Here is a 26,254-nt window from a genome sequence, read left to right as displayed (position 1 = left end):
CGCCCAGATCTCTCTGCCTGTCAATACTCCTAAGGGTTCTGCCATTTACTGTATACTTCCCACCTGTATTAGACCTTCCAAAATGCATTACCTCACATTTGTCTGGATTAAACTCCATCTGCCATTTCTCCGTCCAAGTCTCCAACCGATCTATATCCTGCTGTATCCTCTGACAATCCTCATCACTGTCTGCAACTCCACCAACCTTTGTGTCGTCTGCAAACTTACTAATCAGACCAGCTACATTTTCCTCCAAATCATTTATATATACTACAAAGAGCAAAGGTCCCAGCACTGATCCCTGCGGAACACCACTAGTCACATTCCTCCATTCAGAAAAGCACCCTTCCACTGCTACCCTCTGTCTTCTATGACAGAGCCAGTTCTGTATCCATCTTGCCAGCTCACCTCTGATTCCATGTGACTTCACCTTTTGTACCAGTCTGCCATGAGGGACCTTGTCAAAGGCTTTACTGAAGTCCATATAGATAACATCCACTGCCCTTCCTTCATCAATCATCTTTGTCACTTCCTCAAAAAATTCAATCAAGCTAGTGAGACACGACCTCCCCTTCACAAAACTATGCTGCCTCTCGCTAATAAGTTCGTTTGTTTCCAAATGGGAGTAAATCCTGTCCTGAAGAATCCTCTCTAATAATTTCCCTACCATTGATGTAAGGCTCACCGGCCTATAATTTCCTGGATTATCCTTGCTACCCTTCTTAAACAAAGGAACACCATTGGCTATTCTCCAGTCCTCTGGGACCTCACCTGTAGCCAATGAGGATGCAAAGATTTCTGTCAAGGCCGCAGCAATTTCTTCCCTTGCCTCCCTCAGTATTCTGGGGTAGATCCCATCAGGCCCTGGGGACTTATCTACCTTAATGCTTTGCAAGACACCCAGCACCACCTCCTTTTTGATAATGAGATGACTGAGACTATCTACATTCCCTTCCCTAGGCTCATCATCCACCAAGTCCTTCTCTTTGTTGAATACTGATGCAAAATACTCATTAAGTACCTCGCCCATTTCCTCTGGCTCCACACATCACTGTGATAGGTGGAAAAATATCATGCCTGTATAACAGATATTTCAGGCTAAATTGCAAACTATTTTTATTGTGAGATGTACATTTATATCACAGTAAAATAAATCAGCAAAGTAGGAAATGTAGTACTTAACCTTTCATTAAAATAAATCATTTTAGAATTCATAACATGCTTTGTCTGGATTTCAGTAAATGTAACATGGGGGGCTTCAGCAATATGAAGTTCTGCCTCGTCACTCTGATGTATCAAGTGTACCAGTTAAAACCCTGCTATATGTCTCACAACCTGACAGGAATGCAGAACTGTTGATCAAGGTAGGTTAAAGACTGGTGAGAAATGTTTGCATTCCATCCATGTTAATGAGCAAGAGTGCCCAATAACTATAATACTGTGGAGTTCATACACTGTGCCCAACCAGCTTTTGGCGAAACCAATAAGTTTCAATGACCTAGGCATTAAAAATGACAAGGACATCAACAAGCTTGCATTTGAAACCTAATTGGAAGCTACAAGTAAGATCTGCATTGTACTTCAGAAGATCCATAATTTGGTCAGCTACAGTTCAAAAGCTAAAATAAAAGCAAAATACAGTGCATGATGGAAACCTGAAATGCAAACAAAGCGCTGGAAATACTCAGGTCTGGCAGCATCTGTGGAGAGCGAAACAGAGTTAATGTTTCAAGTCTGTGGCCTTTCATTAGAACTGGCAAAGGTTAGATATGTTATAGGCTTTGAGCAAGTGAAGAGGCAGGGTTGGGGGGGAAGAAGAACAAAAGAGAAAGTGTGTGATAGGGCAGAGGGTAGGAGAGATTAAATGACAAAAATATCACGGAGCAAAGGGAATGCTAATAGTTGTATTAAAAGACAAATCATTCGTCTAGAGAGGGTGCTAATGGCAGAATAATGAATAGTTCTGTCCAGAAGCCTGAAAAACAAGTTTGACTGAGGCCCATGGTTAAAATATAAAATAAAATGAAAAGGCAGTCATGCCCTGAAATTGTTGAACTCAATGTTGAGTCTAGAAGGCTGAGTGCCTAATTGGAAGATGAGGTGCTGTTCTTCGAGCTTGCATTGAGATTCACTGTAACAATGCAGCAGGCCAAGGAGAGAAATGTTGGTATGGGAGCAGGGTGGTGAATTGAAATGGCAAGCAACCGGAAGTTCGGAGTCATGCTTGTGGACTGAGGGGAGGTGTTCCGTAAAGCGGTCTCCCAATCTGCGTTTGGTCTCCCCAGTGTAGAGGTGACCACATTGTGAGCAGTGAATACAGTATACTAAATTAAAAGAAGTACAAGTAAATCACTGCTTCACCTGGAAGGAGTGTTTGGAGCCTTGGATGGTGAGGAAAAAGGAGGTAAAAGGGCAGGTATTGTACTTCCTGTGATTGCATGGGAAGGTGCTGTGGGAAGGGGACGAGGTGTTGGGGGTGAGGGAGGAGTGGACCAGAGTGTCGGCGAGGGAACGATCCCTTCGGACCCTCACTTTCCACTCCACCAGCCTTCACATCCAAAGGATCACCCTCCGCCATCTCTGGTGTGATGCCACCACCAAACACATCTTCCCCTCTCCTCCGTCAGCTTTCCGAAGGGATCGTTCCCTCCACGACACCCTGGTTCACTCCTCCATCACCCCCAACACCTCGTCCCCTTCCCACGCAATCGCAGGAGGTGCAATACCTGCTGTTTTACCTTCTCCTCACCATCCAAGGCCCCAAACGCTCATCTTCCGATTAGGCACTCCATAGCCATCTGGATTCGACATATAGTTCAACAATTTCAGAGCATGACTGCCTTTTTATTTTATATTTTAACCATGGGCCTATCTTAAACTTGTTTTTCAGGTTTTCGCTTTTGGACAGAGCTGTTCCTTATTCTGTCGTGTTAAATTCCAGAAAGCTTGTTGTGGAAGGATAATGCTGGAACCTCTCCTTACTCAGTTTCACATTTATTGTACAGAGTAAAATAATTACAAACATGTAGCTCCTCACTCAAAAACTGCCACCAGTCTCAGTAAGTGTCTGCTTATAAGTGCTCAAGTAAGACCCCAATTAACACCCTCCACCTAAAGGCCTGCTTGGGTCTGCAAATGAAACCCGACCCGAGCCCGACAAAATTACATCCGACCCAGCCCGAGTCCTTTCATTTTTTTCCTGCGCCCGACCAGACCACTGGAATGTTCTGTTAACCTAGCTTCCGTTTTTCACTTTTTTAAGCTTGTGCAGATAAGCAACAAAAACTGTAACTGGAACAAAGAACAAAGAAAATTTCAGCACAGGAACAGGCCCTTCGGCCCTCCAAGCCTGCGCCGATCCAGATCCTCTATCTAAACATGTCGCCTATTTTCTAAGGGTCTGTATCTCTTTTCTTCCTGCCCATTCATGTATCTGTCTAGATACATCTTAAAAGACGCCATCGTGCCCGCATCTACTACCTCCGCTGGCAACGCGTTCCAGGCACCCACCACCCTCTGCGTAAAGAACTTTCCACGCATATCCCCCCTAAACTTTTCCCCTTTCACTTTGAACTCGTGTCCTCTAGTAATTGAATCCCCCACTCTGGGAAAAAGCCTCTTGCTATCCACCCTGTCTATACCTCTCATGATTTTGTACACCTCAATCAGGTCCCCCCTCAACCTCCGTCTTTCTCATGAAAATAATCCTAATCTACTCAACCTCTCTTCATAGCTAGCGCCCTCCATACCAGGCAACATCCTGGTGAACCTCCTCTGCACCCTCTCCAAAGCATCCACATCCTTTTGGTAATGTGGCGACCAGAACTGCACGCAGTATTCCAAATGTGGCCGAACCAAAGTCCTATACAACTGTAACATGACCTGCCAACTCTTGTACTCAATACCCCGTCCGATGAAGGAAAGCATGCCGTATGCCTTCTTGACCACTCTATTTACCTGCGTTGCCACCTTCAGGGAACAGTGGACCTGAACACCCAAATCTCTCTGGACATCAATTTTCCCCAGGACTTTTCCATTTACTGTATAGTTCACTCTTGAATTGGATCTTCCAAAATGCATCACCTCGCTTTTGCCCTGATTGAACTCCATCTGCCATTTCTCTGCCCAACTCTCCAATCTATCTATATTCTGCTGTATTCTCTGACAGTCCCCTTCACTATCTGCTACTCCACCAATCTTAGTGTCGTCTGCAAACTTGCTAATCAGTCCACCTATACTTTCCTCCAAATCATTAATGTATATCACAAACAACAGTGGTCCCAGCACGGATCCCTGTGGAACACCACTGGTCACACGTCTCCATTTTGAGAAACTCCCTTCCACTGCTACTCTCTGTCTCCTGTTGCCCAGCCAGTTCTTTATCCATCTAGCTAGTACACCTTGGACCCCATGCGCCTTCACTTTCTCCATCACCCTGCCATGGGGAACCTTATCAAACGCCTTACTGAAGTCCATGTATATGACATCGACAGCCCTTCCCTCATCAATCAACTTTGTCACTTCCTCAAATAATTCTATTAAGTTGGTAAGACATGACCTTCCCTGCACAAAACCATGTTGCCTATCATTGATAAGCCCATTTTCTTCCAAATGGGAATCGATCCTATCCCTCAGTATCTTCTCCAGCAGCTTCCCTACCACTGACGTCAGGCTCACCGGTCTATAATTACCTGGATTATCCCTGCTACCCTTCTTAAACAAGGGGACAACATTAGCAATTCTCCAGTCCTCCGGGACCTCACCCGTGTTTAAGGATGCTGCAAAGATATCTGTTAAGGCCCCAGCTATTTCCTCTCTCGCTTCCCTCAGTAACCTGGGATAGATCCCATCCGGACCTGGGGACTTGTCCACCTTAATGCCCTTTAGAATACCCAACACGTCCTCCCTCCTTATGCTGACTTGACCTAGAGTAATCAAACATCTGTTCCTAACCTCAACATCCGTCATGTCCCTCTCCTCGGTGAATACCGATGCAAAGTACTCGTTTAGAATCTCACCCATTTTCTCTGAGTCCAAGCATAACATTCCTCCTTTGTCCTTTAGTGGGCCAATCCTTTCTCTAGTTACCCTCTTTCTCCTTATATATGAATAAAAGGCTTTGGGATTTTCTTTAACCCTGTTTGCTAAAGATATTTCATGACCCCTTTTAGCCCTCTTAATTCCTCGTTTCAGATTGGTCCTACATTCCTGATATTCTTTCAAAGCTTTGTCTTTCATCAGCCGCCTAGACCTTATGTATGCTTCCTTTTTCCTCTTAGCTCGTCTCACAATTTCACCTGTCATCCATGGTTCCCTAATCTTGCCATTTCTATCCCTCATTTTCACAGGAACATGTCTCTCCTGCACGCTAATCAACCTCTCTCTAAAAGCCTCCCACATATCACATGTGGATTTACCTTCAAACAGCTGCTCCCAATCTACATTCCCCAGCTCCTGCCGAATTTTGGTATAGTTGGCCTTCCCCCAATTTAGCACTCTTCCTTTCGGACCACTCTCGTCTTTGTCCATGAGTATTTTAAAGCTTACGGAATTGTGATCACTATTCCCAAAGTAGTCCCCTACTGAAACTTCAAACACCTGGCCGGGCTCATTCCCCAACACCAGGTCCAGTATGGCCCCTTCCCGAGTTGGACTATTTACATACTGCTCTAGAAAACCCTCCTGGATGCTCCTTACAAATTCTGCTCCATCTAGACCTCTAACACTAAGTGAATCCCAGTCAATGTTGGGAAAATTAAAATCTCCTATCACCACCACCCTGTTGCTCCTACATCTTTCCATAATCTGTTTACAGACTTGAAAGGTTGTTTAAAAAGTACATTAAGATTGGAGCCACATACTGGAGGTGGTGTGTTCCGACCCGAGCCTGAATGCCGGACCCGGAAGAGCAACCCGACCTGAACCCGACACATGTCGTGGGGTCCCATCGGGTAGCCATGCTCTACCTCCACCTGTATATAATTAAACAATTGATACATAATTAACAGATTAATAAATTCCCTTCTTTTATAATAAAACTTAACATGCTCAAACAACATTTCAAAATTAATCAAAATAAATTGCAGATTGGATACAAAGTATTACATTGTGAGATGCCCTTTGTCTAGCACCCCTAACATTTCTTTGTACTAGCATTTATTTTTGTAAAACAATCAGAAAGCTGATGACTTGCCTGTACCCGTTTAAGTTTGGATATTTTCTTTCCAGCATTTGTTTCAATCCAGTAACGTCAGTACATAGTCTTCTGTCACTCTCACATTTTGTGGCGTGTACATTGTCCCACAAAGAATGATTATCCACTTAACATTCAATGGGTATTCTATCTTCAGTATGCCCCTCGTTCAGAATTTACCCAAAATATTTAACAAATCGAACCCCATATACACTGCCTCCACAAGACCCAGTGTTTCCGCAGCTAAAGTGCTTTTAATGACCCATTTTTTTTTCTTAGCTTCCCAAGCTAAAGGACATTCTCATTTTCACTCATCAGAAATATTATGAAACTAACTGCACTCGAATACCCATCAGAAAGATTAGCGTGAGAAGCATCACTAAAAATTACTAGCTTAATGTTCTTTGGGTCATTTAAGGATGGGAACTTCTCACATTTCTCCAGGTTTAATTTTTTTAATGTTTTATTTCCCTTAAAACATTCTCAACTTTCACATGCTTCATCATGCTTAACTCCATATCAAAACTAGCATCAGATCTCGTGAGCGCACAACCAGTTGAATCAAGCTTCGCAATTGCTCAGTCTCTGCCTTAGATATATCATCTTCTGTGATGACCTAATACGATTAACCGGGATGGGAGTAACACTCTCTAAATAGGATTTTTGGTTTAAGGTTGTTCCAGTCTTAGTTTGTTTAATATCTAAACCAATATAATTAAAGGCCCCACAAGCCTGACTCCCAATCTTAAATTCTGCCCTCATCTTATAATATATTTCCAAAAATCTGCAGTCCCACCCCAGAAGAAATCATCATTGTGCATCATGACGATGCCTGAAAGTTTCCCTCTATGATACCAATAAAAGATTGCAGGACCTGCTTTTTGTTGAACACAACTGATTTTCAACAAAACCGATCTCATTGAGAAATACCATACCCTGGAAGCATTATTAAGGTCATAGACGCATTTGTTTAGTTTCCATAGTTTTCCTTCTGCATTTGCTACCTCTTTCAGTGGTTTATCACCCTGCAGAAATGTCGCTTTTATGTCGCTGGATCTACACTTCCATGGATATGTGGCCAAAAGATCTTAAAAAGATCACTTTTCCAGCTGTGGGAGTGTCCACTCTAACGGTATCACCCAGTTGCTCTTCAAATTCCCTCGCAACGAGCCTTGCTTTAGCCTTACAAGTCCCCTCAGGAAGGACTTTTTCCAGGACAAATTCATCTATGTGACAAGGCTGGCTGTTCCCGATCTGATACCTCTGAATAAACTCCAAACTCTCACCAACTCTCTAATTCCTTATGTTTTGCTTCTCTTAATGGTTTACTCTCCAGTTTTTTGGCAGCCACTAAAACTTCACAGTCATGAGGACTTCTGCTTCTAGTTCTATTCCGAGACTGCCCTCTAGCCTTTGTTTCATTGTGGAATCTGTTCAAACTATGGCCTGTATTAGCACTTTGATGTCTTTCGGGACTGCTGCTATAAGATCTCCCTCACACACTATTGGAGGCTCTTGTTCCAGTGCGTGATCCCTTCGTTACGCAAGAGTCGCTTCCAGACCCACTATTAGAACTTGCACTGCACTTTCTTGCCCTCTGCTCTTTCAGCCCATTCTGCCAGTCGATGGACCTTGCTTCTTGGCCATCATCTTGAACATTCAACTAATACTTAAACTTGTCAGGTTTTCCAGCATGTCCCACAATTGTTGCATCCCTCCATTTATTAGACCCCTCTAGAATATATGTCACCTAAGTACCTACTCGGGGCAATTGGCCTTTGGATGCGATAGCTCTTTTCTGAGCATCGTGATCGCTCATATTACTATCCAACCCTTGATCTGGCATATTCTGTTCCTCGGCACCTTCATCACGAAACACATGAGTATTTGAGGTACAAGGTGCCTCGTTTTCCTCTTTTCAGCTGCTCAGATTCTGAGATTTTGTAATCAACCCTGATTATACGTGAGGAATGAACCTTAACAGTTTGATTTCCATGCTTGATAGCTGCTGTCTTACCATCATGACTGATTACCTTACCAGGGAGCTGCCATTCCCAACAACTCTCTCTTTTATAATGCATCAAATCTCCTGAATTAAATTCCGCCTCAAATGGCCTTATATGATGCCTGAGAGCTCTGCGAATTTTCTCAGAGACCTCAGCCTTGAAGAAAGCCCGTCTCCCTGCATCTAAAGCATTCAAATGTGCAGCAAAAAAATGGAACTAATTGTAGTACCTTCTAGAGCAGGAGGACTGTCACCCAGTACAGAAGGCAACTTGGGATTTCGCCATAACCAATTGATAGGGACTATGTCCTCCACCCATCAAAAGCAAATTCTTTGCATGAGCTGCCCATGGCAGGGCAGTTGTCAACTTGCAGTTTGGTCGGTTAGCTAAGATTTTATGCAGCATTTCATCAATCACTGCTTGATTCATTTCACAGAGCCCATTGCTGAAAGGACTGAACTCGTCATTGGCAAATTCCCTTTGTTTATCAGTCAGAAACTTAACTGATGCCCTAATTCCAGTCCCTATCCATTTCTCCATAATCACTCTTTTGTCCTTACTATTTATTATTGTAGTAAGACTAAATCTAGTTGCTTGGTTTATAAAATGTAGAATGAAAATCGTCTTTTCTTTATCGCATAACTTTAAATCCATGGCAATTACCTTGTTAAAGTCACGTGCCAATGGAAGGCTTACAATAGGACACGATGGTGTCCGATACTTTTTACAGATTTCACGCTTTTCACGAATCTCTTCTATTATCTTTGTATAGTCTTCAACAATCACACCTGCAATTCTTCAGGGTTTTTAATCTCTGACGAAGGATGAGCAAATAGTCTGTGTAACTTTAAGACAATTTGCAATTTATCTCTGATTCTTAACACCTGATGCTATTAATACTTCTCTGACACTCTGACTAGAAACATCAGGTTTTGTTAAGGGGATAAAATCATGACCTGACTGAGTAAATGCAAATTCACTGACTTTCCAAAAACAAGTGCCTCATCATGCTCCATATCATATTTCATTTGTACTTATTTCATTGAAGATTTACTCAACAGTAAAGGTATCTCACTAGAGTCAACATCAGTATTGATGAAGTGTCCTACTCCAGCTATTTTGCATGGAATTACTACTCTCTTCAATGATTTCAATGTATTGTCATCACCAAACCTAAAGCTGGTAGTACTTTTATACTCAACCTTGCGTCGATCCTCGCTACTGAGTGAATCCAGATAACATTGTAACCAATTGGTTCCACATACTGTCAACGTGCAGGCACTATCTAATAGAGCATAGTTGAACAAATCCGCAACGATCACATTCGTCACAGGACTAAAACTCCTAGTGACTAGTAGAATTCGTTCATATTCATCATGATCTTCCTCTTCTGCGTCAGAATTCTCTGTCATGTGTTATTTTGTGGACTCTGCCTCTCTGCTTTGGGCAGTTCATTGCATAAGATACTTTGAGTCACACCTGAAGCACCTGTTAACTGCTCATTAGGTATTCATGTCTCCGTCCATGTCTCCGCTTTAAAGACGTCTGCAAATGCGACATGAAATCCTGTGACATTGATCACTAGTCGTGGGAGTCAGTTGCCAGCGTTCACCAGAGCTGGCGGGCAGCCATAAAGGCGGGGCTAAAGTGTGGCGAGTCGAAGAGACTTAGTAGTTGGCAGGAAAAACGACAGAGGCGCAAGGGGAGAGCCAACTGTGTAACAGCCCCGACAAACAAATTTTTCTGCAGCACCTGTGGAAGAGCCTGTCACTCTAGAATTGGCCTTTATAGCCACTGCAGGCGCTGCTCCACACACCACTGACCACTTCCAGGTGCTTACCCATTGTCTCTCGAGATAAGGAGGCCAAAGAAGGTATTCCTGGGATTCATTTGCTTATGATTGCTGTTGAATTCTGTCTTCCACTGTCATAGTTAGACCTGCTAAAGATGCTTTCATCCTCATTTCTCCTGTATTTAACTTTTCCATTGTACTTATACCTGCATCCAACATCTGGACCATTTCGAAATTCAGTAAACATTGAGTCCTCCATTCTTTGTGCCACCCAGAATGCCCTGTTTGTTCTACCAGAGCTGCAGGAAATGACTGTTGCCCCAGGAAGTTTTTTAAGGCAGCAGACAAATGATCTAACAGGGAGTTTTTTTTCTAGAACCAGGAGCCTGTTCATAGACCCCCCCAAGTGTCTCTGTTCCTGCAGTCCCTTTTAAAATTGTGCCATTTACTTTCTATTACCGCCCCTCATTGTTCTTAATAAAATGCATCACTTAATTCTTGTTTGAGTTAAATTTCATTTGTCATATATCTGCCCATTTTATCTCCTGCTTAAGTCTGTTATTATCCTCCTCATTGTTGATTACATGTCTGAGTTTCACGCCATCTTCAAACTTTTTGAAATTATGCTCTATGCACACAAGTCTCAGATCATTAAAATATATCTTAGGAGCAGTGATCCTAATAGTGACCTCTGGGGAACACCACTTGTATAACTTCCTCCAGTTTGTAAAACAACCATTCACCACTGGATCCAGATTTTGGTTCTATGTACTATATGACAGAGAGGAAAAGAAGAATAAAAATAACTAAAATAGGAGAAGGGGGACACTGGTTGAAGTGTGTAAAAGGCAGATTTAAGACTGATGTGAGGAAATTCTTTTTCATGTGTAGAGGTTTGGATGGTGCTGTCCAAGAAGCCTTGATGAGTTGCTGCAGTGCATCTTGTAGATGGTACACTCTGCAACCATAGTGTGCTAGTGATGGATAGCATGAATATTAAAGGTGGTGGTGGATGGGGTGTCAATCAAATGGGCTGCCTTATCCTGTGAACGTAAGGTTCCGCAAAAAGCCAATAAAGATAAATGAATGGCCACTAAATCGATTTACGATGGTATCAGTTACATGGGAACATGAGTAGGCCATTCATCTCCTCGAGCCTGTTCCACCATATTAGATTGGAGCTGAGTGGCACCTGAACTCAATTTAATCATTTTTGATCCATGGTTAAGGAAGGAATGTTGACAAAGGCATAGGAAGAATGCCATGCTCCTCTTGAAATAGTGCCAGAGGGTCTTCAGCATCCTTCTGAATGACAAGTGTGCAAATGGGGCCTTAGCTTAACATCTTAGTAAAAGGATATTGCTTCTCATGATACAGTACGCCTTCAATGCCATCTTACGTTATGTATTTACAACTTGAAGTCGGGCTTGAAAGTGCAACTTGCCACTAACTGATCCAATAAGGCTCAGATAAATATTTTTACATTGATTTTCTCAAGATTTTGTGATTGCTTTTCATTTTGTACCAAAATATTGTCCCATTGGCTTTGTAGAATCCTGAAAACTTTTGCTATTTTTTTTTATTATTAAGGAAGAAGATTATCCTGGAGCAATACAACTCTGTTTGGAATGTCAGAAAGCAGCTAGCACGTTCAAACACTACAGCTGCATAAGGTAAGACTTTGATCTATAAAAACAAAATCTCAAATGAGAGCATTCCATTTGTCACGTCAAGCTTTTTTCTTTGACAGACTCAGCGAACAATTTGCAACATTATATACTCAATTGAATGAAGTGATAAACTGCAAGTAAATCCTGCAAGAATGTTTTGCTGTATGAAATTGTTTCCTGACCACTTAAGATAATCGATTGTAGTGGCTTTCAACCTTTTGTGTGGATAAACTACACAATTATATTGACAAACTTTTGGTAACTAAGCACAAGACATTGGTGCAGAAAATACAATGTGCATCAATATCGATATTTCATTATTGGCGTGATAATCTTTTGGGTTGAGTCTGGCCTGCATCTTTACTTAACATGGTACTGTTAAATGATGCCCTCTAAAATTTGGAGCATAACCATCAGTTACACATTATGCATCTAATTGGTGCTTAACATTTACATATGCAGTCAACTGGTAAATTTGAAGTTTGGGAGCATTGTGAAGAGGGTGTACATTGAATAATTTCATAAATTGAAAGATGTTTGTTGGCTCCTTCATCTCCTTTCTAAATTTCCTATTACTGTTGACTTTTTTGTGGTTAAAATTTTATGCAGAAATATAGTGCAGTATCCTCTTGCTGCTGTGGTCATGTCGCTGATTTGCGGGTACTTGAAGTGTGTCATAAATAAAGATTCAATTGATTTAAAAAGGATACATGTGTAGTCATGTCTGATTTAACAGATCTGAACCCAAATTATCGTTGAAGACATGGTTCATGTCATTTTGGTTTATCATGCCTTAAAACATTACCTCCATAGCTCCGTAATGCCCTCATGCAATGTGCCCCTTCTCCCCAATCTGTCAATAGAACTGTTATTTTAAAGAACCATAACTTATATATACTTGTACTTCCGTGCACACAGTTTTTTTTAATATAGTAACTTTTCTTGGAAGACTGTCAAAGTGTATAGGAAAAAATATTATGTAAGTCAGCATTATGAAACTGCTGTTAGCGTTGTTGGTTGTGAAAGTAAATTTGGGTACTACGTGCAAACTTCTGCATTTTCTGATTGCGCCTGATCATCCCAATCCCCGTCCCGCCCAATCCCCGTCACGCTTTCATGGTTTATTGTTACAGATGATAAAAATCCTTATAGGTCTTTTATTCTGTGTATTCAAAGCACCCTGATTCATTGTGCACTTTTTGATGCATTCCCCTCTTTGTTTTGAGATGAAATAGAAGTAGACAAGGGAAAGCTGCTGTGATACAGTAAAATGTCCATATCATTAACTGAAGTAACATGTATTATATTCATGATGCAGCCTACAATCTGTTAATTATGGAAATAAGAAAATAGACTTCATAAATCTCAGTCCTAGGATTATATAACCTGCACAGTATAGTCATAATATGAGGAAAAACTTAATTGAAGTGTGATAGTTACACTTAACTTGAAAAATGCTGCATAGATTCCTCCAACTTAAATACCGGTTGTACTGTGACATTGCAGAGGTCGAGTAAGATGTGGACCATCACTTTGAGGTTATCCGCCAACTGCATATTAAAACATGATGATACATTGAGATTCAAGTATATCAATTATCCATGTACAATATGTGGTCTTATTCCATGTTTTTAGGACCTGGGATCTCACGTTCCCCAGAAAGTGGATAATTTATTCTACCCAATGTGGCATTTCATGTGTGTCATGAAATCAAGAGATAATTGAAACCATATGAAAGCTGTTTGTTCAATTTCTGTTAATTGTTATTCCATATCTTAATAACCCTTTATGTGAAAAATGTCCTTCTAACTTCCCCTTTATGCTTTAAGTGATCATTGAGTTCATGCTCCTTTTGTTACTGATTCTCCATCCAGTGAAGATAATTTTCTCCATTTACTTATGAAATCCTTTCAAAATTTCTAACCCAAATTTGATGCACTTTCTCTGCTACGATGAATGAAGTCTGTTTCTTAGTGTTCTGTCATTGCCATATCCTCTTATTTCTGGTGTCATCCTCATGGGTTTATATTCTGTCTTTTTCATGGTGGTTCTGTTACCCTTTCTCAAATGGGATCCCCAAAACTGTACACAATACTCCTGACCATGATTAGCCAATGTCGTAAATGGTTTCATCACCACCTCCATGCTTTTGTATTCACAGTCCCTGCTCATAATCTGATTTTCCCTTTGAATTTTTGTACCTGCAATCCCATTATTAAAGTTGGTTGTGTTTACATCCTAGAACTATCTATTCCACTAACTCATTATCTGTTTGACTCAGTTTCAGATGAAACATGAGTTTGATGCTCCATCTGCCTGTTCAGTTGGAAGTAAAAGATTCAGGGTATGATTCCAAGATGAGGCGGTCTGGTGTCCTGATTGGAATTTATCCCTCAATCAGCCTCACTGAAACAAATGAACAGGTTATTTATCTCAGTCATTGTTCATGGAATCTTGCAGTGCATAAATTGGCTGTTGCATTGCCTACATAACAGATGATATTTAAAAAGTAACTCTTGTCTGTGAAGTGTTATGATGTCCTCAGAATGTGTAAGGTGCTATAAAAAGATAAGTTTGATCACTCTTTTTCCCAAAATCTACAAATTATACTCGCCTACAATGAACTGAGTTGTCCTCTTACCTGCCTGCTCTCTGACTTGTTAAAATCTGGCCTTGCAGTTTAATTTGGTGTTGCCAGCACATTTTAATAATCCCTCAATGCCCATGTCCTGATTTGATATATGCCCTCATCAGGGAACTCCTCTTTGCTGACGATGCTGCATTAACATCTCACACTGAAGAGTGTCTGCAGAGACTCATCGACAGGATTGCGGCTGCCTGCAACAAATTTGGCCTAACCATCAGCCTCAAGAAAACGACCATCATGGGACAGGACGTCAGAAATGCTCCATCCAGCAATATCGGCGACCACGCTCTGGAAGTGGTTCAAGAGTTCATCTACCTAGGCTCAACTATCACCAGTAACCTGTTTCAAGATGCAGAAATCAACAGGCGCATGGGAAAGGCTTCCATTGCTATGTCCAGACTGGCCAAGAGAGTATGGGAAAATGGCGCACTGACACGGAACACAAAAGTCCGAGTGTATCAAGCTTGTGTCCTCAGTACCTTGCTCTACGCCAGCGAGGCCTGGACAACGTATGTCAGCCAAGAGCGACGTCTCAATTCATTCCATCTTCGCTGCCTCCGGAGAATCCTTGGCATCAAGTGGCAGGACCGTATCTCCAATGCAGAAGTTCTCGAGGTGGCTAACATCCCCAGCATATACACCCTACTGAGCCAGCGGTGCTTGAGATGGCTTGGCCATGTGAGCCGCATGGAAGATGGCAGGATCCCCAAGGACACATTGTACAGCGAGCTCGTCACTGGTATCAGACCCACCGGCTGTCCATGTCTCCGCTTTAAAGACGTTTGCAAATGCGACATGAAGTCCTGTGACATTGATTACAAGCCGTGGGAGTCAGTTGCCAGCGATCGTCAGAGCTGGTGGGCAGCCATAAAGGCGGGGCTAAAGTGCAGCGAGTCGAAGAGACTTAGCAGTTGGCAGGAAAAAAGACAGAAGTGCAAGGGGAGAGCCAACTGTGTAACAACCCCGACAACCAACTTTATCTGCAGCACCTGTGGAAAAGTCTGTCACTCTAGAATTGACCTTTATAGCCACTCCATACGCTGCTTCACAAACCACTGACCACCTCCAGGCGCTTACCCATTGTGTCTCGAGACAAGGAGGCCAAACAAGAAGATATATATTTTATATGATTATATATATATATATATACATATGTATGTATACAATATATATGTATGTATATATAAGCAGAGTGATCCCAGACAAAATCTTCAAGACACCCCACGAACCATATCTTGCCAACCTGAAAAATATAATTGCCCTTATTTCTGGCTTTTTCCTTCAGCTATCTTTGCCAACACTTGACCATCAAGCTCATATAGCCTTGTTTTTCAGAACTAGTCTCTTGGATCTTTGCCAGAAGCTTTTTGAAAATCCACATGTACCATATTTACCACATTTCCTTTGTGTATATCCATTCCACTAAATATAGGGACAAATGGATGGAAGAACTGTCTCCAAAATATGCTACAAAACCTTTTCAATTTCCTCAGCCCCAATGGTGTCTCACCTTGCATAACATGTAGGGACTTGCCCAATCACAAGTCACAGGAGCATTATGTGACTCCACTTGTGTTAAATTCTATCAGCGCACAACCAGTCTTCGAGCCTGAGCAGATATTGCTGACCTTTGAATGTTTAAAATGGCAGAGGCTAATCGATTCTATGAATTCAATATTCATAGAATTCAAATTCTCTGGAACTGAAAAAGGATTGATGAAGAGGATGGCAAATTAAGGAGGGAGAGCATTTCTGTTGTATTGTTGATCTTTGTCACTATTCCTTTGATATTTATGCAATCTGCATTGGCTCAGGTTGTGGTTTTCTTTGATTGCTGATTCATTTTTAAGACTTAGTCGAATTCAGTCCTGATAGGTCTGTTTGAATCCTTCAACAGACTTCAAATGAAGGATGTGTAAGGCATAGTGCTTTTTGGACCTTCTTCTTGGTTTTGAGTATGTCAGCTGGTGCACTTTTTCTCTTCAAGCATGGCTAACTGTGAATATCCAGAAGGGCTTCTACTTTTAGTCTTACAAAGCTAAGTGGCAACAAATTGCCAGTTAGTGTCACAGTATTGACTGTAGCCTGTTTAAGTGTAGTACCCCAACTACCTTACCAATTACCAAATATGTGTGTAAAGGGAAGACAAATGAGAGAAAGGAAGAAATCAGCAAAACCAGTTACTCTTTACAGAGTGTAAGTTTGGCACAAGCAAATATTCTAAACTTCCCTGCAATAACGTATCCAATGTCTCCGCTTCAAATCTCGAAACCAGAGCAGACTTTGTTGATGAGTATCATTTGCCAGTTTTCCATCTTAGCAATATGCCCTTAGTTGTCTTCTCACATTAGACCCTTACCATTCTCTTCAGTAGTCGTCCCATCAGTCAAATGCATCTGAAGGCTAAAGAGTTGATAAAACTTTATGCCTTTAGTATTCTATTTTACCTGCACAGCTTGCTGGATGAGAGACAAAACTTACTTAAACTTAATACTTTATTTACTAGGCTCTACTTTGTTCTTCAGCTGTCTCTTAGCCATGCTACCAAATCACCATTATTTAATAATAAATGGGGCGCTGTGAATTTTGTTAATTGACGTTATGATTTACAGAAGAAATTTTGAAGTTCATTTCCCTATTAGGCCATAAATCTGGTTTGGGAAGTAGTCTTGTCATGTTGATTTTTGTACTGCTGAATGAGTGATTTAATTAGTGGCATACTAGGGGTGAATTTTAGACACTTTGTTTCCTCCCAAGATTTGTTATATAACTTTTAAATTAAGTTACTTTCTTGAAAAAAAAAATTTGAGGTTTTTCTGATATAGCTTCTGTCTTCAGCTGAACAATGCTGATCCTATGAACTAAATCACTGAAAGTGCTCTAAAGCACATGCATGCAGCAATGTTTCTTTCTCATCCTCTGAAGTAATCTCTGATGTCCTGAGTGCCAATCCTAGAAATATAAAATTTCACTGAAATGTGAATGTGAGAACCAGGTCAGAAGGTTGTCTCGGGGTCTCTTTCAGCCTTCACCTGGTCTTATTCTCGCAGGCTTTATGTTTTAAACACACTGTGTTTTGAGCTCCCACTTGGTGAAGTCTTGATCATCACCTTTCCAATTATAAGGCTAAAAAATGAGCAATAACAAGCTTTCTTAGGTTTAAAGAAGAAAAATGAAATTTATTAAACCTTAAACTTGAACTCTAATTCGGTTAACACTTGCGGATACACGCTGTGTCCCATGTTAGCATGCATATGCGATACGCACATGCAAACAGGGACAGAAAATAGCAGAAGAAAAATAAAATGGAGAGGTTTGAGGCAATATCGGAAGAATTTCTTGTTATTGTGCTTCGAGCTTGCTGTAGTCCTTGATTGTAGGTATTCTTGCTTTTCGTTGGGGCCCAGTATTCTTCATAAGCCTTGTTCACGGTAGGAGACCTTTCTGTCTTGAGGTTCATATATCTTCACTGGCTTCCGAAGCTGGTGAGAACAAGATGAGAGCACACAAACGAGAGGTCTTTTCAGTCCAGGAGCAAATCACTTTCTGCGTTTTAAAACACTGTGGGAAGTTCAAATTCAAAAAAACTCGAACTGCCAGTTAGTCATGTGACTAAACTGGTCTGAACAGGTCTTCTGTGTATTGGGGAAGCAGGGACTGGTTCCTTTGTTCCAACACTATCTGCTTGTATGCAGAAAAAAGTCTTTCTGGTGAGGGGTCTGGCAATTCCTTGTGATAGGCCCTCTTTTCTTCCCAGCAACAATTTTAAGTTTTAATGTTCATGTGGCGAAGTAATGTGTGCCTCATTCTTGGGGCCTGCATGACCCAATTCAAGTTGACTGGGTAACACAATTGACCAATACCTAAAAAACGTCACTATGGGATAACTGAGAACTTGTATTGTACATGAATGGCACAGCTGGAACTTGGGTTTCAATTTTTGAGCCATTTTCATTTAATTAAAAATGCCAGTGACTTCAATTTTCCTTATACCAGCAGTACGATTTGGACTATTTATTTGCCTAGCGTATTAGAGAAGCCCAAAATATAATCCAAGAATTCCTTCTGTTTAAGATGAGTTAGGAATCCAACAGTAATATTTCTTTTATAGTGTAGAAAAAATATTCTATTTTTCAGGTTCTGTTTGCATAGGATAGAAGAGCAGTTGCAATCCTTTCAAGGAATTTGTTTTGAAGATGATGCTGAAATGCAATGAGACCAAAAAATGCATGCACCATGATACTATTTACCATAAAAGCAACGGCCAAACAAAGTAGTAGTTCAACCTGTTATGTCACTGTTATTTTATCAGTTTGGTCTGATTGTTCTGTCCCTCCATAGCTTTCAACAACAATTTCCCCAAAATGAAAATCTGAATGGAAGAAAATGACAAAACCATCATTGGGAGTAGAAAAACAATAGCAGTTTAGGTATAAAAGGGAGTTGTTTCCATAAGTGTTTTGGCAAAGTTTTTTCTTTGTTTTTGATATGATGAGGGTGAAAAATACAGGTATCTTGTGTATTAACAAATAATTTTAATAAACGATAATATGTTTGCCTAATGGCAGCGGGCAAGGATCACGAGTCTATCCCATCGAAATGCAACCACAATGGAATTATAGATCATACTTTCTCTGATATTTTGGCTTTTTTTCTTAATCTTCTTGAGTGTCTAGGGAGACATTTCACAGTTATGTTCCCAGATGTATCTGTTCTTCAGATACCTCAAATGACGAGATTGAAAAGCCCAAATGATATATGATCCAATCGCAACAAATGGAACAAGTGGATGCAATGGACCATATGGCTTTTTCTACTTTTGTCAGTGTTTATATAGTTCTAATAATATTTTCTGTTGCTTGTTCGTGAATAACTTGCTCAAAATGGAGCAGAGATTTCAAAGTTAGTTCACTGAAGACAGAGGAAACCCAGTTTGTAGAAATTAATCTGAATATGTGGAAGGGCTTTTTCCCTTTTCAGACCATTTCTTCTGTTTGATAGAGATGAGGATTTTACTTCTATCGGGTGTCAAGTTTTCTGTAACATTCTGAATGCTACAAATTTGACTTTGAGACCATTCCTGTGACGTGGAAAATAATATGTATAACACGTTTAATTTTTTAAATCTCTATGTACAGGAAATGTGCCAACTCAACTGTTAGGAATGTTTTCATCATTCAAATTACTAAGGAGTTTGAACCTAAAATGAGTCAAATATTTTAGATATATTTGTATAAATTTATTTGACGAAAATTACACTACAAATTTGAAAAGATGGATGTAATTGACAGAATTTACTTTTGTAGCCTCAACTTCATGCTTGTTGAAATAGATTGATTCTTTTTATGTTCAATACAGCTATTAGTTTTGTTAAAATCATTTTATAATAAATGAACTTGTGCCTTAAAGAACAAGACTGACCTTTAGCATAGCTGCTTGAAGCAGGATTGCATTACTAGATTGTAGGCAAAGGTTCAAGACACTTAACTCTTTCGTTTAGTCCCAAGGATCAAACGACATGTAAAATTTTGTGCCGATCATTTCATTTCAAGGGTCCACCTATGAAAGGTGTGCTGTTGAACGCCCCCCAGATTGCAATCAAGTAGAAATCACTGAATTGATGAAAACTTGCCTTTTTATGTCTCACTGTAAAAACCCTTGAAAAGGTTGCACTTTGTAGAATAAGGTGTAATTGGGCTTTAAACAGTGAGCTCACTTCATAATGACTGCTGAACAGCCTCAAGGTGCCTGAAAAAATAATTTTATATTTGTGGAATGTCAGATTTCTTCATTATGATAAAATTCACATTTTAAAATCTTTAAACAGAAGCTTGATATTTCAGATTCTACCTTAATCAAGTGTTATTTATTTTGCTCTCTATAAAATTTTACTTAAGTGAAAAATTGAGTGCATTTTACTACTTGGTTTGCTGTCTGTAAGAATGCTTACATGTGATTGGCCATTAACCCTGCTTAATGACATTAGTCTTGTCTGGAGATACCCTTGACTTGCCACCAGATTCAAAATGATGTTGGGAAAGGGGAAATCCATGCTACAGAGATTGCTAGATTTTTGTGGGCAGCTTCCTTTGAGGTCAGCAGCAAGCATCATCGCTGACTGAAATTCAGGCCAAAGCATTTCAGAATTTGCCATTAGGTTTTTTGAGTCTTTCAACATTATGGGTGAGGGAAGAGTAATATATTTAGATAGTCTGGCTAATAACTTAATGAGATGGCATTCATAGTTTTTCTTTATGCACTAATTAAGCTAACAATTTTCTCTTTTTTTTTTTAAGTGAACTGAATTCAAAATTACAGGATACATTGGAACAAATTGAGGTGAGGATTTTAAGTAAACTGTTTTTTATCAAGCATCATTAAAAAACTGAATGTAGGAATACAAGCTGTTCCCCAAAGGTTGCACTTATCCATTAACTCATGTTTAGTTTTTTTTTAGTTTAGAGATACAGCACTGAAACAGGCCCTTCGGCCCACCGAGTCTGTGCCGACCATCAACCACCCATTTATACTAATCCTACACTAATCCCATATTCCTACCACATCCCCACCTGTCCCTATATTTCCCTACCACCTACCTATACTAGGGGCAATTTATAATAGCCAATTTACCTACCAACCTGCAAGTCTTTTGGCTTGTGGGAGGAAACCGGAGCACCCGGAGAAAACCCACGCAGACACAGGGAGAACTTGCAAACTCCACACAGGTAGTACCCAGAATTGAACCCGGGTCGCTGGAGCTGTGAGGCTGCGGTGCTAACCACTGCGCCACTGTGCAACCCCATGTTGATTAGTTAAACGTTTAAAATGCTTCAGTAAACCAGGCTGCAATAAAGTTTAATAAGTTTGTAATAGTTTAAGTTTAATAAATTTTTATCTCAACATTTTTTTAGATTTTTGTTGCTAAACTTACTGAGACACTCTTAGAATTTGGCTTCATACAATGCCTATGTTGATCAACAATTCTACTGCTTCCCTTCCCACACCCCACTTGAATAATGAAGCTCTACTTCTGATGAGTCCTTGTTCTGATATCACTCAGAATTGGCAATGGTTTGTTCCAGTTTTTGATATTACACCAATAAAAAGTCAGGAATGATCTTCACCAGAAGCACACATTGAGTCTCTGTTTATTTTTATTTGCTCATGGGATGTGGGCATTGCTGGCTTGGCCAGCATTTATTGCCCTTGAAAAGGTGGTGGTGAGCTGCCGTCTTGAACCACTGCAGTCCATATGGGGTAGGCACACCAGCAACACTGTTAGGAAGGGAGTTCCAGGATTTTGACCCAGCAACAGTGAAGGAACGGCGATATCGTTCCAAGTCAGGATGGTGTGTGGCTTGGGGGGGAACTTGCAGGTGATGGTGTCCCCATGCATCTGCTGCCCTTGTCCTTCTAGGTGAAAGGTGCTGTCGAAGGAGCCTTGATGAGTTGCTGCAGTGCATCTTGTAGATGGTACGTACTGCTGTCACTGTGTGTTGATGTTGAAGGGAGTGAATGTTGAAGGTGGTAGATGGGGTGCCAATCAGGCAGGCTGCTTTGTCCTGGATGGCTTTGAGCTTCTTGAGTGTTGTTGGAGCTACACCCATCCAGGTAATTGGAGAGTATTCCATCACACTCCGAACTTGCGCCTTGTAGATGGTGGACAGGCATTAGGGAGTCAGGAGGTGAGTTACACGCTACAGAATTCCCAGCCTCTGACCTGCTCTTTTAGCCACAGTATATTTATGTAGCTGGTCCAGTTCAGTTTCTGGTCTCAGTTTCAGCAGAAAAGCCCCTGGGAAGGACAGCATTACCCCTGAAATAATCAAGAGTGCCAAGCCTGCTATACTCTCAGCACTACATGAACTGCTTTGCCTGTGCTGGGACGAGGGAGCAGTACCTCAGGACATGCGCGATGCCAATATCATCACCCTCTATAAAAACAAAGGTGACCGCGGTGACTGCAACAACTGCTGTGGAAGCTCCCTGCTCTGCATAGTGGGGAAAGTCGTTGCTCGAGTTGCTTTAAACAGGCTCCAGAAACTGGCCGAGCGCGTCTACCCTGAGGCACAGTGTGGCTTTCGTGCAAAGAGATCGACCATTGACATGCTGTTCTCCCTTCGTCAGATACAGGAGAAATGCCTCGAACAACAGATGCCCCTCTACATTGCTTTCATTGATCTCACCAAAGCCTTTGACCTCGTCAGCAGATGTGGTCTCTTCAGACTACTAGAAAAGATTGGATGTCCACCAAAGCTACTGAGTATCATCACCTCATTCCATGACAATATGAAAGGCACAATTCAGCATAGCGGCACCTCATCAGACCCCTTTCCTATCCTGAGTGACGTGAAACAGGGCTGTGTTCTCGCACCCACACTGTTTGGGATTTTCTTCACCCTGTTGCACGCACATGCGTTCAAGTCTTCAGAAGAAAGAATTTTCCTCCACACAAGATCAGGGGGCAGGTTGTTCAACCTTGCCCATCTAAGAGCAAAGTCCAAGTACGGAAAGTCCTCATCAGGGAACTCCTCTTTGCTGACGATGCTGCTTTAACATCTCACACTGAAGAGTGTCTGCAGAGTCTCATCGACAGGTTTGAGGCTGCCTGCAACGAATTTGGCCTAACCATCAGCTTCAAGAAAACGAACATCATGGGACAGGACGTCAGAAATGCTCCATCCATCAATATCGGCGACCACGCTCTGGAAGTGGTTTAAGAGTTCACCTACCTAGGCTCAACTATCACCAGTAACCTGTCTCTTGATGCAGAAATCAACAAGCGCATGGGAAAGGCTTCCACTGCTATGTCCAGACTGGCCAAGAGAGTGTGGGAAAATGGCGCACTGACACGAACACAAAAGTCCGAGTGTACCAAGCCTGTGTCCTCAGTACCTTGCTCTATGGCAGCGAGGCCTGGACAACGTATATCAGCCAAGAACGACGTCTCAATTCATTCCATTTTCGCTGCCTCCGGAGAATACTTGGCATCAGGTGGCGGGACCGTATCTCCAACACAGAAGTCCCCGAGGCGGCCAACATCCCCAGCATATACACACTACTGAGTCAGCGGCGCTTGAGATGGCTTGGCCATGTGAACCGCATGGAAGATGGCAGGATCCCCAAAGACACATTGTGCAGCGAGCTCGCCACTGGTATCAGACCCACCGGCCGTCCATGTCTTCGCTTTAAAGACGTCTGCAAACGCGACATGAAGTCCTGTGACATTGATCACAAGTCATGGGAGTCAGTTGCCAGCGATCGCCAGAACTGGCGGGCAGCCATAAAGGCGGGGATAAAGTGTGGCGAGTCGAACAGACTTAGCAGTTGGCAGGAAAAAAGACAGAAGCGCAAGGGGAGAGCCAACTGTGTAACAGCCCTGACAAACAAATTTTTCTGCAGCACCTGTGGAAGAGTCTGTCACTCTAGAATTGGCCTTTATAGCCACTCCAGGCGCTGACTCGAGATAAGGAGGCCAAAGAAAAAAAAATATTTATGTAGCTAGTCCAGTTCAGTTTCTGGTCAATGATGACCCCCAGGATGTTGTTAGTGGGGAATTCAGTGATGGTAATGCCACTGAAACATCAAGGGGAGATGGTTAGATTCTATCTTGTTTGAGATGGCCATTGTCTGGTGCTTGTGTGCCGCGAAATTTACTTGCCACTTATCAGCCCAAGCCTGGATATTGTCCAGGTCTTGCTGCATCTGGACATGGGCTGCTTCATTATCTGAGCAATCGCAAATGGTGCTGAACATTGTGCAATCATCAGTGAACATTCCCACTTCTGATCCAATGATGGAGGGAAGGTCATTGATGAACAGCTGAAGATGTTTGGGCCTAGGACACTACCCTGAGGAACTCCTGCAATGATGTCCTGGAGCTGAGATGATTGACCTGCAATAACCACAACCATCTTCCTTTGCTCTAGGTATGACGCCAACCAGCTGAGAGTTTCCCCCCGCTTCCCATTGACTTCAGTTTTGCTAGGGCTCCTTGATGTCATACTTGGTCAAATGCTGCCTTGACGTCAAGGGCAGTCACTCTCACCTCACCTCTGGAGTTCAGCTGTTTTGTCCATGTTTGGACAAAGGCTGTAATGAAGTCAGGAGCTGAGTGGCCCTGGTGGAACCCAAACTGAGCGTCAGTGAGCAGGTTATTGCTGAATAAGTGCAGCTTGATGGCACTGTTGACGACATCTTCCATCACTTTGATGATCGAGAGTCGACTGATAGGGCGGTAATTGGCTGGATTTCTCCTGCTTTTTGTGTACAGGACGTAATTGGGCAATTTTCCACATTGCCAGGTTAGATGCCAGTGTTGTCGCTGTACGCTTGTCTAGGGGCGTGGCTAGTTCTTGAGCACATGTCTTCTGTACTATGGCCGAAATGTTGTCAGGGCCCATAGTTATTGCAGTGTGCAGTGCCTTCAATCGTTTCTTGATATCGTGTAGTGAATCGGATTGGTTTGAGGACTGGCATCTGTGATGCTGGGGATCTCAGGAGGAGGTCGAGATGGATCATTTTGCTGCATCATGGGAGATGAAAGGATTTATGGTCTTCCTGGAAGCTACAAATTCTTTTTTTAGCATTCACATTAAAAATTGGTTGTTCCTGCCCTGTGTTATTTTCCCATTTCTTAAAATATGATGGCCCCTACTTTTCATTTCACCTGAATCCTTTTTGGTGAATTTGCTCTCAACTTGCTTGTTTTTTTTTTGGTTAACTTTTTGAAACACGCATTTGGAAATAAGCCTTTAAAAAGTTGCTTGCGTTATTAAACTGGTGTTATGCTGAAGTAAGTTAGTTATTACTTATTGAGCTTTGGAATTTAGCAGAAATGCTTATCAGCACAGGATAAATAGTTATGGGATTTTTGCACATCCATTTTATTTATTCCAATTGTTTCGTGATTACAAATGAAAGCTGTGGAGATTCTCTGTTGAATAATTTTTAAACTCTTTTTTTAGGCAATTGAAAGCTAAAATATGATTTTTTTTGTGCAATGTTTCTGACCTGCTTACCTTAAATAAAATGATTCACTGATGTACAAACTTTGATGCTCAGTATTGTATTGCTTGTTTTTTTAAAATCTAGGAACAATTAGATGTGGCACTGTCAAAAACGTGCAAGCACTTTGAAATCGGTCATTATACCAAGGTCCAGCTAGCATACAGGCTGCTGGGAAAAACTCAGGTAAATACAATTTAATGTTGCGTTTGTTTTTTTTAAATATCCTGTATCCTTTGACTTTATGGCATTTACCTTATACCATAGAGTTCAGTGTTTATAAAGTCCTGATAGTTTGTACAATTTAGTATGATGTTGCAAGTGATATAGTTTTCAAAACTGGACAGTGTTTCATTTAATTTTTCACACTTATTAAAAAATAAAAATCAGTGGCCTGCTTTAATGGAGACTGCAAAATGCTGATTTTTTTTTTTAGAGATACAGCACTGAAACAGGCCCTTCGGCCCACCGAGTCTGTGCTGACCAACAACCACCCATTTATACTAACCCTACAGTAATCCCATATTCCCTACTCCCTACCTACACTAGGGGCAATTTACAATGGCCAATTTACCTATCACCTCCAAGTCTTTGGCGTAAATCCTCCGAAACATTGAGACAAATTTTCAGGCACTCAAGCATTAGCGTTCACATGAAGCAAGTGCAGATCAGCTGGCCTGCAGAGAATTGAAACCTCCAGCATTTCCTCCTGCAAAAAGCCATTTTGCAGCTGATTTTTTAAAAACATAAATGAGAATTTTATGGCTCTAGTCATGCTTTGTTATATTGGAGGAGGTGGAAGAGAACTAGGAACAGGAGGCATTGAGAGTGAAATACCACAGGAGGAAGCAGCACTTCATTTGCAGGTAGCCAGCTCAGAGGATATACAAATCTAGACTGACATTACAGGAAATGTCTGAGGAGCTGACGATGTGGCTC

The 26,254-nt window shown here is 41.4% G+C and overlaps 1 protein-coding gene across 2 annotated transcripts in view; it reads left to right on the top strand.

The window, feature by feature from the left end:
- Positions 1 to 26,254, top strand: part of vps50 (VPS50 EARP/GARPII complex subunit) — a 321,852-nt gene that overhangs the window by 143,880 nt on the left and 151,718 nt on the right. For both annotated transcript variants that reach the window (XM_068009984.1, XM_068009978.1), the window contains exons 9-11: positions 11,582 to 11,664; positions 20,605 to 20,647; positions 25,403 to 25,501. In XM_068009984.1, the coding sequence (XP_067866085.1) occupies positions 11,582 to 11,664; positions 20,605 to 20,647; positions 25,403 to 25,501 (225 nt within the window). The remainder of the gene's footprint in view (positions 1 to 11,581; positions 11,665 to 20,604; positions 20,648 to 25,402; positions 25,502 to 26,254) is intronic.

The sequence above is a fragment of the Heterodontus francisci genome, chromosome 2 (assembly GCF_036365525.1).
Source record: "Heterodontus francisci isolate sHetFra1 chromosome 2, sHetFra1.hap1, whole genome shotgun sequence".
Taxonomy (NCBI): domain Eukaryota; kingdom Metazoa; phylum Chordata; class Chondrichthyes; order Heterodontiformes; family Heterodontidae; genus Heterodontus; species Heterodontus francisci.
The sequence above is the reverse complement of the archived record's forward strand: the minus strand, read 5'-3'. Positions and strand labels throughout refer to the sequence as shown.